The sequence below is a fragment of the Hordeum vulgare genome, chromosome 7H, assembly GCF_904849725.1.
Source record: "Hordeum vulgare subsp. vulgare chromosome 7H, MorexV3_pseudomolecules_assembly, whole genome shotgun sequence".
Taxonomy (NCBI): domain Eukaryota; kingdom Viridiplantae; phylum Streptophyta; class Magnoliopsida; order Poales; family Poaceae; genus Hordeum; species Hordeum vulgare.
The window spans coordinates 18,124,143-18,135,655 of NC_058524.1; the positions used below are offsets into that span (position 1 = coordinate 18,124,143).

An 11,513-nucleotide genomic window follows, 5' to 3' on the forward strand; every position below is an offset into this window, starting at 1 on the left:
CACCTGGTTTTCAAAATTAACCGGGCAATCCGGGTTTCGTTTGGATTTCCCCAACTAGCCGAGCAACATTTTTCTTCTGAATGAATGCATGAACCCTGCCATTTGAAGAAGAAAAAACAATTGCTACCTAGTTAAACCAGTGTACTTAATTTCGAGCTAAGAAAAGTTAAACCAATGTCTTGACGAACGGTAGTTCCCCCCATTTTCATGATAACGGGGAGAGTGCACACAGCACATACACACGAACTTTCCTGCTATGATATGTCAATGTCGTTATGCTAGTAGATACTCCTACAGTCCTGCTTCCACCGAAACAGTGACATTCCCCCCTTCTACGAGCCAAGTTTGAACCGTTCGTCGCCCCCGGGACGGCCAAGCCATGATCCCATAAATGCGAGTTCACCCAAAGGCCAAAGCATGGAGCACATACACACACACACACATACATCCCACCCATGAGCCGTAACTGTAATCGAAGCCCTCTCCTCCCCATGAAACTCGATTGAATGCCGGGACGGAAAACCAAATGAGCCGTAGCTTTCAGTGACACGCGTTGGTGTGGTGCCTCCCTTCTCTTGTCGCTCGCCCGGTGCAACCCAACCCCACACTCTATTTAACCTTTGCCCAAACGCCCACAAAAATACACAAAGCGTAGAGGAGAGCATACCACCCGCCCGCCTCCCCACCGCGCTTAAATGCGGTTTGTTTTTGCTTAGGCGCGCTGCCCCGTTTACTCCTCTTACAAAAGCCTCACTCCCCCTCTGCTCCAGTCAGCTGCTCCCCTCCCCTCCCCTCCCGGTAGCGCACCCACCCCGCCTGCCACTGCCGGCGGACGCGAGCGCGGGGGTTGGTCGAGGTCGAGGTCTCGAGGAGGAGGAGAAGGCGGCAATGCACATTGCCACGTGCGTGTGGCAGGAGAAGGCGGCGGCCATGGGGGCGGCGGCCGGGGGCCGGGCTGGGGAGTGCCGGGTGTCGCTCGTCGCGCTGCTGGCGGCGGCGGGGCGCGCGCTCAACTGCGCCGTCAGCTTCGTCGTCTTCTCCTTCCTCGACGTGCTCGACATGGTGCTCTGCCTCGTGTACAAGGTGGTGGACTACGCCGTGGAGGCCGAGTGGAAGCCCTGCTACTGCTCCGCCGCGGCGCGCGAGGGCGACGGCACAGGCGGCGGTGCCAAGGGGGCGGTGTCTTTCGTGTCCCCGCGCGCGGCGGCGGCGGCGGCGGCGGCGGGGCCGAAGGTGGTGCGGCTGTCGTCGTCGTCGGCCAACAAGATGCAGCTGGAGGACGTGTCGGACACGCTCTACGTGCGCGCGTCCCTGCTGTCCGACGCCACCCGGAAGCCCGGCCCCATCGCGCCGGCGCTCACCGTGAGCCCGGCCATCGCGGAGCTCATCCGCGGCAAGATCGACCGCGCGCCGCGCCCGCCGCGGCAGGCGCCGTGCTGGTCCGACTGCGACTGCAAGATGTGCCACTCGTGGAGCACCGGCTCGCGGGCCTCCCACCTCTACGTGCACGTGCAGGCCCCGCCCCCTTCGCCGCCGGCGGAGCAGGAGGCGGTGGTGTTCATCCACGGCTTCATCTCCTCCTCCGTGTTCTGGACGGAGACGGTGTTCCCGGCCTTCAGCCCCGCCGCGCGCGGCCGGTACCGGATGTTCGCCGTGGACCTGCTGGGGTTCGGGCGCAGCCCCAAGCCGGCCGACTCGCTCTACACGCTGCGCGAGCACCTGGAGATGATCGAGCGCTCCGTGCTCCACCGCTACCGCCTCAAGTCCTTCCACGTCGTCGCGCACTCCCTCGGCTCCGTCCTCGCCCTCGCCCTCGCCGTCAAGTACCCCGACGCCGTCAGGTCCCTCACGCTCCTCGCGCCGGTACGTACGCTCCACACATCACCCACCATGCGTGCCTGTGCCAGTGCCAGTGCCAGTGCCTGTGCCGTGTCCACCACTTGGCCTGGCTGCTGCTGCGCACACGGAGTGCATGAACTCGGCATGCAATTAATCGCCGAACTTCATCTCCCCCGGCCCCTGCCGACCACCTTCCATTAATAGACTGCCATGCTATAGTTCAAGTGGCCTGTGATCACCTGCGCTAACTAACTCTGTGCGCTTTGTAGAGTAGTACTAGTAATATTCCATTGATTGTATGATGGTGGTGGTGGTGCAGCCCTACTTCCCGGTGCCGGAGGAGGAGGCGGGGGCGGCGACGCAGTACGTGATGAGGAGGGTGGCGCCGCGGCGGGTGTGGCCGCCGATCGCGTTCGGGGCGTCGATGGCGTGCTGGTACGAGCACGTGAGCCGGACCATCTGCCTTACCATCTGCAGGCACCACCGGGTCTGGAACAGGCTCTTCAGGATCCTCACCAGAAACAGGTGCGCCAACCGCCTCACCTTCTCATTCTCCTCCTCTCCTGCACATATCATTTTACTAGTACCTTACTTTCTTTCTTTCTTTCTTTATTATATATATATATATAGATAGATAGACATAACCCTCGTGCAGCAATATTTTCAACTTCTTTTCCCGTCCCAGTGGCACTACAACTACAACTACAACTAGCTAGTCTATATATTTCCCAACCACCTGACCTGTCCTGGCCTGCATGTTCCTCGGCCGGCCCCGTGACAACCGAGTCACGATAAGTAAAACTGCTGGACAGACGTGCCCCACACACAAGCACAAACGCTCGCCGTGTGCATGCTACTACATTTTACTGCCTCTGAACCAATATGTAAAACGTTTTGTATAGGGCGTAAAAACGTTTTACATTTCACTTTTGCATTGAAATGACAAAAAAAAAACACTGCTTTGAAATGAAAAACACATTGCTCCGGCACAGCTGTCGGCTCCATTCATGGCGCCACGAGTCTCGCTCTGCATTCCTACTGCTGCAGGAATGCCCAGAATCTGTTTTAAAAAACGAAGCAGACGAAGGCGACGGCTGCCCAAAGGTGATAGGGTGATCGCTGTCGCGGGCGCGCGCTATCTCCCCCTTAAATGATCGCCCCCAAATGTTGTTCGGTGGCAACAGTAGGCGCTGTAGCCTTCGTCCCTCCGGCCGGCCGGGCCGGACTCCATTAACGCCCGCCATTCCAGCTAGTACTAGAGCTAATCACACATTCACACTCCACTAATCCGTGTGTCAAGTCGCCGTGCATCTAGCTAATCTAATCACCCTACCCGTGGGTTTCCTCCGTGCGCGGCGTTGAGTACAAGCGTTGCGCCGTGGCCCGGTGGGTGGGTGCGAGCGTGGTGCGTGCGGTGCATGCATTTCGGGTTCGGGTTCGGGTTCGGGCAGTCGTGCACGCACGTAGGTGGGTGAGCGCGCAGCCGGCGCCTAGATTGGCGGTGGCTCATCGCCCGGCCATAAACGGCAACCCTGCCGGGGCCCCGCCGCGCCATGGCCCGCACTTACGCGCCACGGAACAAGACGGACCGCGAGCCAAAAGTCTTCGGCCGGTACACTCACCCACCATGGCTGGCTCAACCCTCTTTTTTTCTTTTTTCTCTAGCTCCATGGCACGTACTCCCTTCGTTCCTAAATATAAGACTTTTTAAAAATTACACTGTAAACTACATACGAATGTACATAGACATATTTTAGAATATATATAGATTCACTCATTTTGTTTCGTATGTAGTCTTATAGTAAAATCTTTAAAAAGTCTTATATTTTGAAACGGAGGGAGTAGTAGCAGTAGTGCTCCTGTGACACTGCACCCTCCTCCTCTGCATGCCTTGTGTGGTTGAGAAAAGTTGGCAGGAAGATCAGCGGCAGGATCGTCGTCAAGCATTTCACAGTGATAGCTCGGGACCGTACGTCCTCCTGGTTGGCAAGTGGCAAGATGATGAAGACCAACCGGCGAGTTGGGCCGGGGTCGACGGGGCAGAGCTTGCCGTTTCTGCGTGCATGCCATGGATGGATTCGATCGGTGCGTGGTGGCCACGTACGTGACTGGGGTGCATGTTGTGCGGCCGTGCATGTGCGCGGGACGGGGACGGGGGACGTGTCGTGTCGACGACGGTGAACGATCAGCTGGCTAGCCAGTGCTGGTGCTGGTGCTAGTACGTACGTAGTGGTAGACCTTGTGTGCCTTCAATTGCTTTCGGTTGCGGAGTCGTGCGGTCGACCGGTCTTCGGACCTAACATGACCAAACCACGTGTATTGGCACACGAAAGGCCTGATGCCCCTTTGCCTTGTTGAGTGAAGATAGATAGATGATCATTCACTACTCGGTGCTCACACACGCTGCGTGGTTCATGCATGGTATCTACTCCCTCCGTTTCTAAATATAAATCTTTTTAAAGATTTCATTAAATGACTACATACGTAGTAAAATGAATGAATGTGCATTCCAAAATATGTCTATATACATCCGTATGTAGTCTTCTTGTGAAACCTCCTCAAAAACTTATATTTAGAAACGGAGGGAGTACTATCTAGACCGTTCCTACGTGATAGTAACACATGGGGAGGACTGTGAGTCCAAAAGTCCTGTATGCACGTACATGATCATGTTTATGTATAATTGGCGGGCAAGTAGCTAGCTGCAGCCTACTCCTAGCTACTCTCATGGCCGGCAAGTACGTACATACCTGTGCGCACCAAGCTTGCGGTTTTAATTGCCAACACTGAACCAATGCAGATAATGCACTCCTCCTGCTGGCGGCACGTACGTGCAAGTGTATACTTTCTCCCCTGCTTGTGCGTGCCACTCCACTATACGTGCTGAAGGTAACCTGAAAGCTAGGGCAGCGGAGGCCAGTGTAGTTTTGGGCCATAAATGAGCTTCTCACCCATACATGATACATGGGATGCGAGATCTACTCCCTCCGTTTCTAAATATAAGTCTTTTTAAAGGTTGCATTAGAACTACATACGGATGTATATATACATACTTTAGAATATAGATTTATTCATTTTGCTTTGTATGTAGACCACTAGTCAAATCTCTTAAAAGACTTATATTTAGGAACGAAGGGAGTAGGGAGTTAAGTTTGGCTCCAAGTCGCAAGTTTTATTACTGGATTGCGCAAGTACGCACGCATGATAGGGCCATACACGCATGGTCCAGCACGAGGCAAATGCAAGTGGATGGAGTGAGTGCAGCAGTAACGGGTTCTACTTATGGTTGTGGCACATGCAATGCGACCACACGGCACTATGGCAGGCGATGCGAGCACGCGGCAAAGCAAAGATTTTTCTCGTTTTCCATTACTGGCAACGCTGTACAGTTCCTCTCCGGCACATGCACCGGCGCATTTGCATGAGTGTGAGTGAATGCCGGGCGCTTGCTAACTGACTGTACCTGCGTGGATTGTGCAGGATGAGGACGTTCCTGATCGAGGCGTTCATGTGCCACACCCACAACGCGGCGTGGCACACGCTGCACAACATCATGTGCCTCAGCGCCAGCAAGATGGGAGCGTACCTGGACGTGGTGGCCGGGCAGCTGAGCTGCAAGGTGGCGCTCTTCCACGGCCGCGACGACGAGCTGCTCCCCGTGGAGTGCACCCTCGCCGTCGGCGCCAGGGTGCCCCGGGCGCGCGTCACCGTCTACGACAACAAGGACCACATCACCATCGTCGTCGGCCAGGAGAAGCTCTTCGCCGCCGAGCTCGAGTCCATCTGGCGGAGCGCCGCCCAGGACTAGCGCCGCTCTCCATGCCTCTGCCAACCACCACATGCATGTACAACCCTACTACTGCTACTACTACTTCGACTACAGCGATCGTCAGTCAGCAACAGTGCACAGGAGGAAGGAAGAAGGAGGAGGAAATTAATGGCCCGTGAGAAAGATTGCAATAACGATTACCCTGCAGATGCAGCAGCCAGCCAACCCTAGGAGGAGGAGGAGGAGGAGGACGGGAGAGCAACTCTGGCATGCATGTCCTTTCCAAGAACTATAAATACATACAGCTGTATCATTTCCATTTTCTTCTTCTTCTTCTTCGTTTTATTTTCTTCTCTTTTCTCCCTGGTAATTAATTAATTAATGATAAAGTGTACTTACGATCAATTGTTTGATTGGACCAACTTGGCCAACGGTCGTCGTCGTCATCAACAGCCCCACAACTGTAATATAATACTGTAGTATATATACTATGGAATGGAATGGAATCATTGGAATGCACTCTTTCAAAGCGGAATTGATGAAGCTGCCGAAGTTGGTTTGCTTCGTAGATGAACATGGCCTGCGTTCCGTTGTGACAGGCGAGGATTGCTCCATCGGGGCCTGCTGGAATTGATTTCTGAATTGGGCGAAAGAGACCAGCAGCATCGCAGTCCCCATTGATCGCCACCGGCTTTGCCTGTCAGTGTCTGCCTCCCCCAATGCGCTGTCTTTCTCAATCCTCTGCTCCATCTCATATACAGTATATATACACACATGATCCTAATTATCAGTAACTACATCGTCCTTTCAGAGAGCAATGGCCCCTTTTCACGCGAATTGATGATTATTCGCCGCTGTGAGGCTTACGTTACCACCATACTTTGCCACCACACCCCCTTCACAGATAAGTTCACGCTGGAGAACAGAAGGACCTTCAGAAAAAGTGTTTTTGTTCCTTCATATAAGTTTACCTTTTTTTATTTTTGAAGATACAAATCTCCTTCAGATAAGTTTTTTTAAGTGAAAATTTAAAGAAGTAGGACGGGTATAACCTCGATACTTCAACCAAGTGAAACCCATAATATATAGGCCCAGGCTAGTTTTATAGCGCGCGCTCTCTCTCTCTCTGCGGCCAATGGATCATTGGTCGCCACTTGAGTTTGAATGCCCGCCCATCGGCCCACGCCAGCGCCTTCTTCAGACTTCAAGAGTTGGGAACTTCAGGCTGGCCATAGTGGGAGTAACTTAGGGTCTGTTTGGTTTCAATAAGTCACGTGACTTAAAACTAGTGACTTATAAGTCATGGTTGTTTGGTTGTCATCTGACTTATAAATCACTTGACCACATCTTTTCATCTTGTTTTTTTTCCGCCATTCTTCTCTTTCCGCCATCTCATTTTACAAATTCATTTCAAATATGCGTACATATATCCATACAAGTAATCACTAACAAATACATATTACATTGTTCGACACTAGAACAAATACCAATTACTGCCTGCTATGCAGTCCTTCCGCTATCCAATCACGAAAAACGTTCATGTTATGATCATCACGCGAGTTTTGCCCCTGCGACGCACGGCTTCGTCGTTGGCGTCGGCGTCGTAGGCGACTAGTCTCATCCACCATTGGAATGAACTCATCATCATCATCACACTCTCCAAAATATCTATCCTCCAATTTACTCTCTCTAATGAAATTGTGTAAAGCCATGCATGCTGAAATAATTTTACTTTGCTTTGGTGGTGGATAAGAGGGCATGTGCAACAAAATCCTCCACTTGTTCTTCAGTACTCCAAAGCATCGCTCTATTGCATTGCGAATTTGGGAATGTCTATGATTAAATGTTTGTTTTTTACCTCTTGGCGGTGGACCTTGATTGTACTCTTGAAAATGGTACTTCCTTCCTTTGTACGGTGGAAGATAACCAGGTTGGTTAGAGAATCCCGAGTCCACCACATAAAATTTCCCAACAATGTTAAACTGTTAGAAAAGCATCAATCATCGGGCTGATCAAAGAAATGTGCACCACAATTTAAATGTACCTTGGGGAGGATGTGGGAATTGGCTGCCAAATTTGTCTAGTGCTGCCTTGAACACCCTCATGTCATGAATCGACCCAGGCCACCCAGTAACGATGAAGGTGAATCTCAAGTCAAAATCACAAATTGCTAGCACATTCTGAGTAGTAGTTGATTTTTGGTTCATGTGTGTGACGAGGTCTGTCTTTGGCACAACCACCTCTATATGTGTTCCATCAATGGCTCCAATGCAATTGTCAAAGAACGAAGCAAACATTGGATTTTGAACTCTTGGATGAGGTGTCCTAAACTGTGGATCTAGTGGGCGAATTATGTCTCCTGCCAACTTAACCAAACATTCCAAGACTTTATTAAACTTCCTATGAAGTGTCTCCATTGATCGAACAAAACGATTTTCAGCCTGCCGCATAGATTGGGGAGCACCAACCTTCCATAAGAACATGGCTAAAGATTCCACAGATGTCATCCTCCTAGTAGGCTTCAATCCATATGACTCTACTAGCAAATTGTGCAGGCTATCAAACACGTCTCTATCCATTCTAAACATGTTGAAACATTGTGTCTTATGCTGTAATGTCCTCATGACCCACTCATATCCAGTTTCTTTAGGTTGGCGGTACACATTTTTATTTCCCATGTTCTCAAGGTGGTACGTACCAATGATTTGTGCAGTGCTGAATATTATGTTCTTTCTCCTCTCTATTAGCAAGAGCTACACACTGATCCATCTCTTCTTGAATTGCTTGGCATTTTTGCACCATGATCTGTGCTTGTGCATTTACAATTTCCCTGGACCGAGCCTCCTCCCTCTTGGCATAATTGTCCTCCTTTTTCTTCCCTTCCTCCGTGTCAATCTTGATTTCATTCACCAGCCCCCTAAGAGCTTTAACCATAGGACTCTTGGTTTTCTTGGAAGGGCTCTCTCCTGTTGTTCCAATGTTGCTGGCCCTCTTGCTGCTACTCCTATCCCTCTTGTTTGGCACTGCCCATGGGACTGCATGTGTCATCTTCTCCAGTGAGATCACAAAGATCTGCTGCAACACCATTGCGTGGCTGGTTGTCTTCCTCATCAAATCCTGGACAAAATGCAGATGCTCCATCCACTGTCACATTATCGAAGATCAGCATCAAATCATCTAGATAGGGGGGCACTCGATCCTTGAATACTCTGTAGCACTCGGTTCTCCCCTTGGTATTAGCTTGCCACCATGACTCGCTTGCCAGGATTTCACCATTTGGACCTCGGCCTAGTCCACTGGACTTCACCTACACCTCTTTCCAGAAAGTTGCCAATACCTTTGCTTGGGTATACCTATTCTTAATAGCCTTCACATTATATTTCTGTCCACAAGATCTACGAAAATCTCTGCATATGTTCTTCCACCCACAGGAGCCATTTGATTGTTTGGGCGGTTCCCGTCACTAATCTCGCGAATGACTAATTTTAAAAAGAGCTCTAGCCTTTGTTCATTCCATTTAGCATTATCAAAGCCACGCTGTCATGCATTGCAACTCGATTACAAAACGATACTATGTGATACATTGCAATTGTGAAACACATGAGCACTACAAATGTTACCTCATCAGAGTCGTCTTCTTCCTCGTCGGAGTTCTGGAGCATGTTGGAGTTGGTCCAATAGAAGCCTTCCTCGTCGTAGTCCAGATCAATGTGGCCTCCAGTTTGAGCGCTTGCGGCATTGGTCAGGGACCTGTCGCGCTTGACACGACCACCACCGCGACCAGCCCCTAACCTAGCTGGACAAGGAGGCATGCCGGCGCTGGATGAGGTTCCTCGGCCACCTGCACCTCGGCCCGCACCTCGACCACGTCCAGTCGTGGCCACCACATGCTTGCCACTGCGTCGACGGGGAGGGGCCTCCTGGAACTACATAACATGCTGGTACTCCGCTGCTACTTCTCAAACAACAACGCCAAAAATTGACACGTTGACGGAGACTTGCTTGCGTCAGTTTTTCCCTTGAAGAGCAAAGGGTGATGCAGCACAGGAGCAGTAAGTATTTCCCTCAGTTTGAGAACCAAGGTATCAATCCAGTAGGAGAATCTCGTCAAGTCCAGAGTACCTGCACAAACACAAAGAACTTGCACCCAACGCTCTAAATGGGTTGTCAATCCCTTCAAGATTGATTGCAAAGTGAGATCTGAAGGCGGAAAGTGCAACGAAGGAAAAGTGTAAGGCTGAAAATATGGTGTGGAGTAGACCCGGGGGCCATAGTGTTAACTAGAGGCTTCTCTCAAAATAGCAAATATTACGGTGGGTGAACAAATTACTGTCGAGCAATTGATAGAACCGCGCAAAGTCATGATGATATCTAAGGCAATGATCATACATATAGGCATCACGTCCGAGACAAGTAGACCGATACTTTCTGCATCTACTACTATTACTCCACACATCGACCGCTATCCAGCATGCATCTAGTGTATTGAGTTCATGACGAACAGAGTAACGCCTTAAGCAAGATGACATGATGTAGAGGGATAATCTCAAACCAATGATGAAAACCCCATCTTTTTACCCTTGATGGCAACAACATGATGCGTGCCTCGCTACCCCTTCTGTCACTGGGTGAGGTCACCACACGGTATGAACCCAAAACCAAGCAATTCTCCCATTGCAAGAATCATAGATCTAGTTGGCCAGACAAAACCCACAACTCGAAGAGAATTACAAGGATATAAATCATGCATAAGAGAGATCAGAAGAAACTCAAATAAGATTCGTGATAATCTGATCATAAATCCACAATTCATCGGATCTCGACAAACACACCGCAAAAGAAGATTACATCGGATAGATCTCCATGCATATCATGGAGAACTTTGTATTGAAGATCCAAGAGAGAGAAGAAGCCATCTAGCTACTAGCTATGGACCCGTAGGTCTATGGTGAACTACTCACGCATCATCGGAGAGGTCATGGTGTTGATGAAAAAGCCCTTCGTATCCAAATCCCCCCTCCGGCAGGGCACCAGAACGTGCCCTAGATGGGATCTTGTAGAGTCAGAAGCTTGCGGCGGTGGAAAAGTACTTTCAATTATCTCCTGATTCTTTCTGGGATTTTAGGGAATTTATAGGCGAAAGACCTAGGGCAGAGGTGGCCTAGAGAGCCCACAAGCCAGGGAGGCGCGGCCCCCCTGGCCGTGGCTAGGGGTCTTGTGGGGTCCCTGCAGGCCCCCTGCCCTGATTCTCACGCTTCCCGATCTTTTTCTGTTTTGGAAAAAATCGTTTTGGCAGTTTCTTTCCGTTTGGACTCCGTCCAAAATCCTACTCTGAAAGGGGTCAAAAACATGGAAAAAACAGGAACTGACACTTGGCACTGAGTTAATAAGTTAGTCCCAAAAAATATATAAAAGAGATGCAAAACATCCAAAATTTTAACAAGATAATAGCATGAAACCATCAAAAATTATAGATACGTTGGAGACGTATCAAGCATCCCCAAGCTTAACTCATGCTCGTCCTCGAGTAGGGAAGTGATAAAGAATGATTTTTTGATGTGGAATGCTACCTAGCATAGTTGTCCTTTGCAACTTCTTTCATGTGACATGAGTGTTCAGATCCGTGAGATCCAAAACAATAGTTTGCTATTGACATGAAAACAATAATACTTCAAGCAAACTAGCAAGGTAATCATGAACTTTCAAAATAACAAGGCCAAGGAAAGTTATCCCTACAAAATCATATAGTCTGGCTATGCTCCATCATCCTCACACAACTAATGTAAATCATGCACAACCCCGGTATTGGCCAAGTAATTGTTTTCGCACTCTTACTTTCTCAAACTTTTTATAACTATCACGCAATACATGAGTGTGAGCCATGGATATAGCACTATAGGTGGAA

The 11,513-nt window shown here is 50.0% G+C and overlaps 1 protein-coding gene across 1 annotated transcript; it reads left to right on the forward strand.

Annotated features, from left to right (window-relative positions):
- The first annotated feature begins 431 nt into the window (after window positions 1–431).
- On the forward strand, window positions 432–6,143 carry LOC123412320 (probable lysophospholipase BODYGUARD 1). Its single transcript, XM_045105276.1, has 3 exons — window positions 432–1,863; window positions 2,159–2,364; window positions 5,320–6,143. Exons 1-3 carry the CDS (start codon window positions 889–891, stop codon window positions 5,645–5,647), a joined length of 1,509 nt encoding a protein of 502 aa, XP_044961211.1. The 5' UTR covers window positions 432–888; the 3' UTR covers window positions 5,648–6,143.
- Window positions 6,144–11,513: the final 5,370 nt, after the last annotated feature.

Coding starts and splice junctions, on each gene's coding strand:
- LOC123412320 (XM_045105276.1), top strand. CDS start 889: ATGCACATTGCCACGTGCGTGTGGCAGGAGAAGGCGGCGGCCATGGGG. Junction 1,864..2,158: donor CCCTCACGCTCCTCGCGCCG/GTACGTACGCTC, acceptor GTGGTGGTGCAG/CCCTACTTCCCGGTGCCGGA. Junction 2,365..5,319: donor AGGATCCTCACCAGAAACAG/GTGCGCCAACCG, acceptor TGGATTGTGCAG/GATGAGGACGTTCCTGATCG.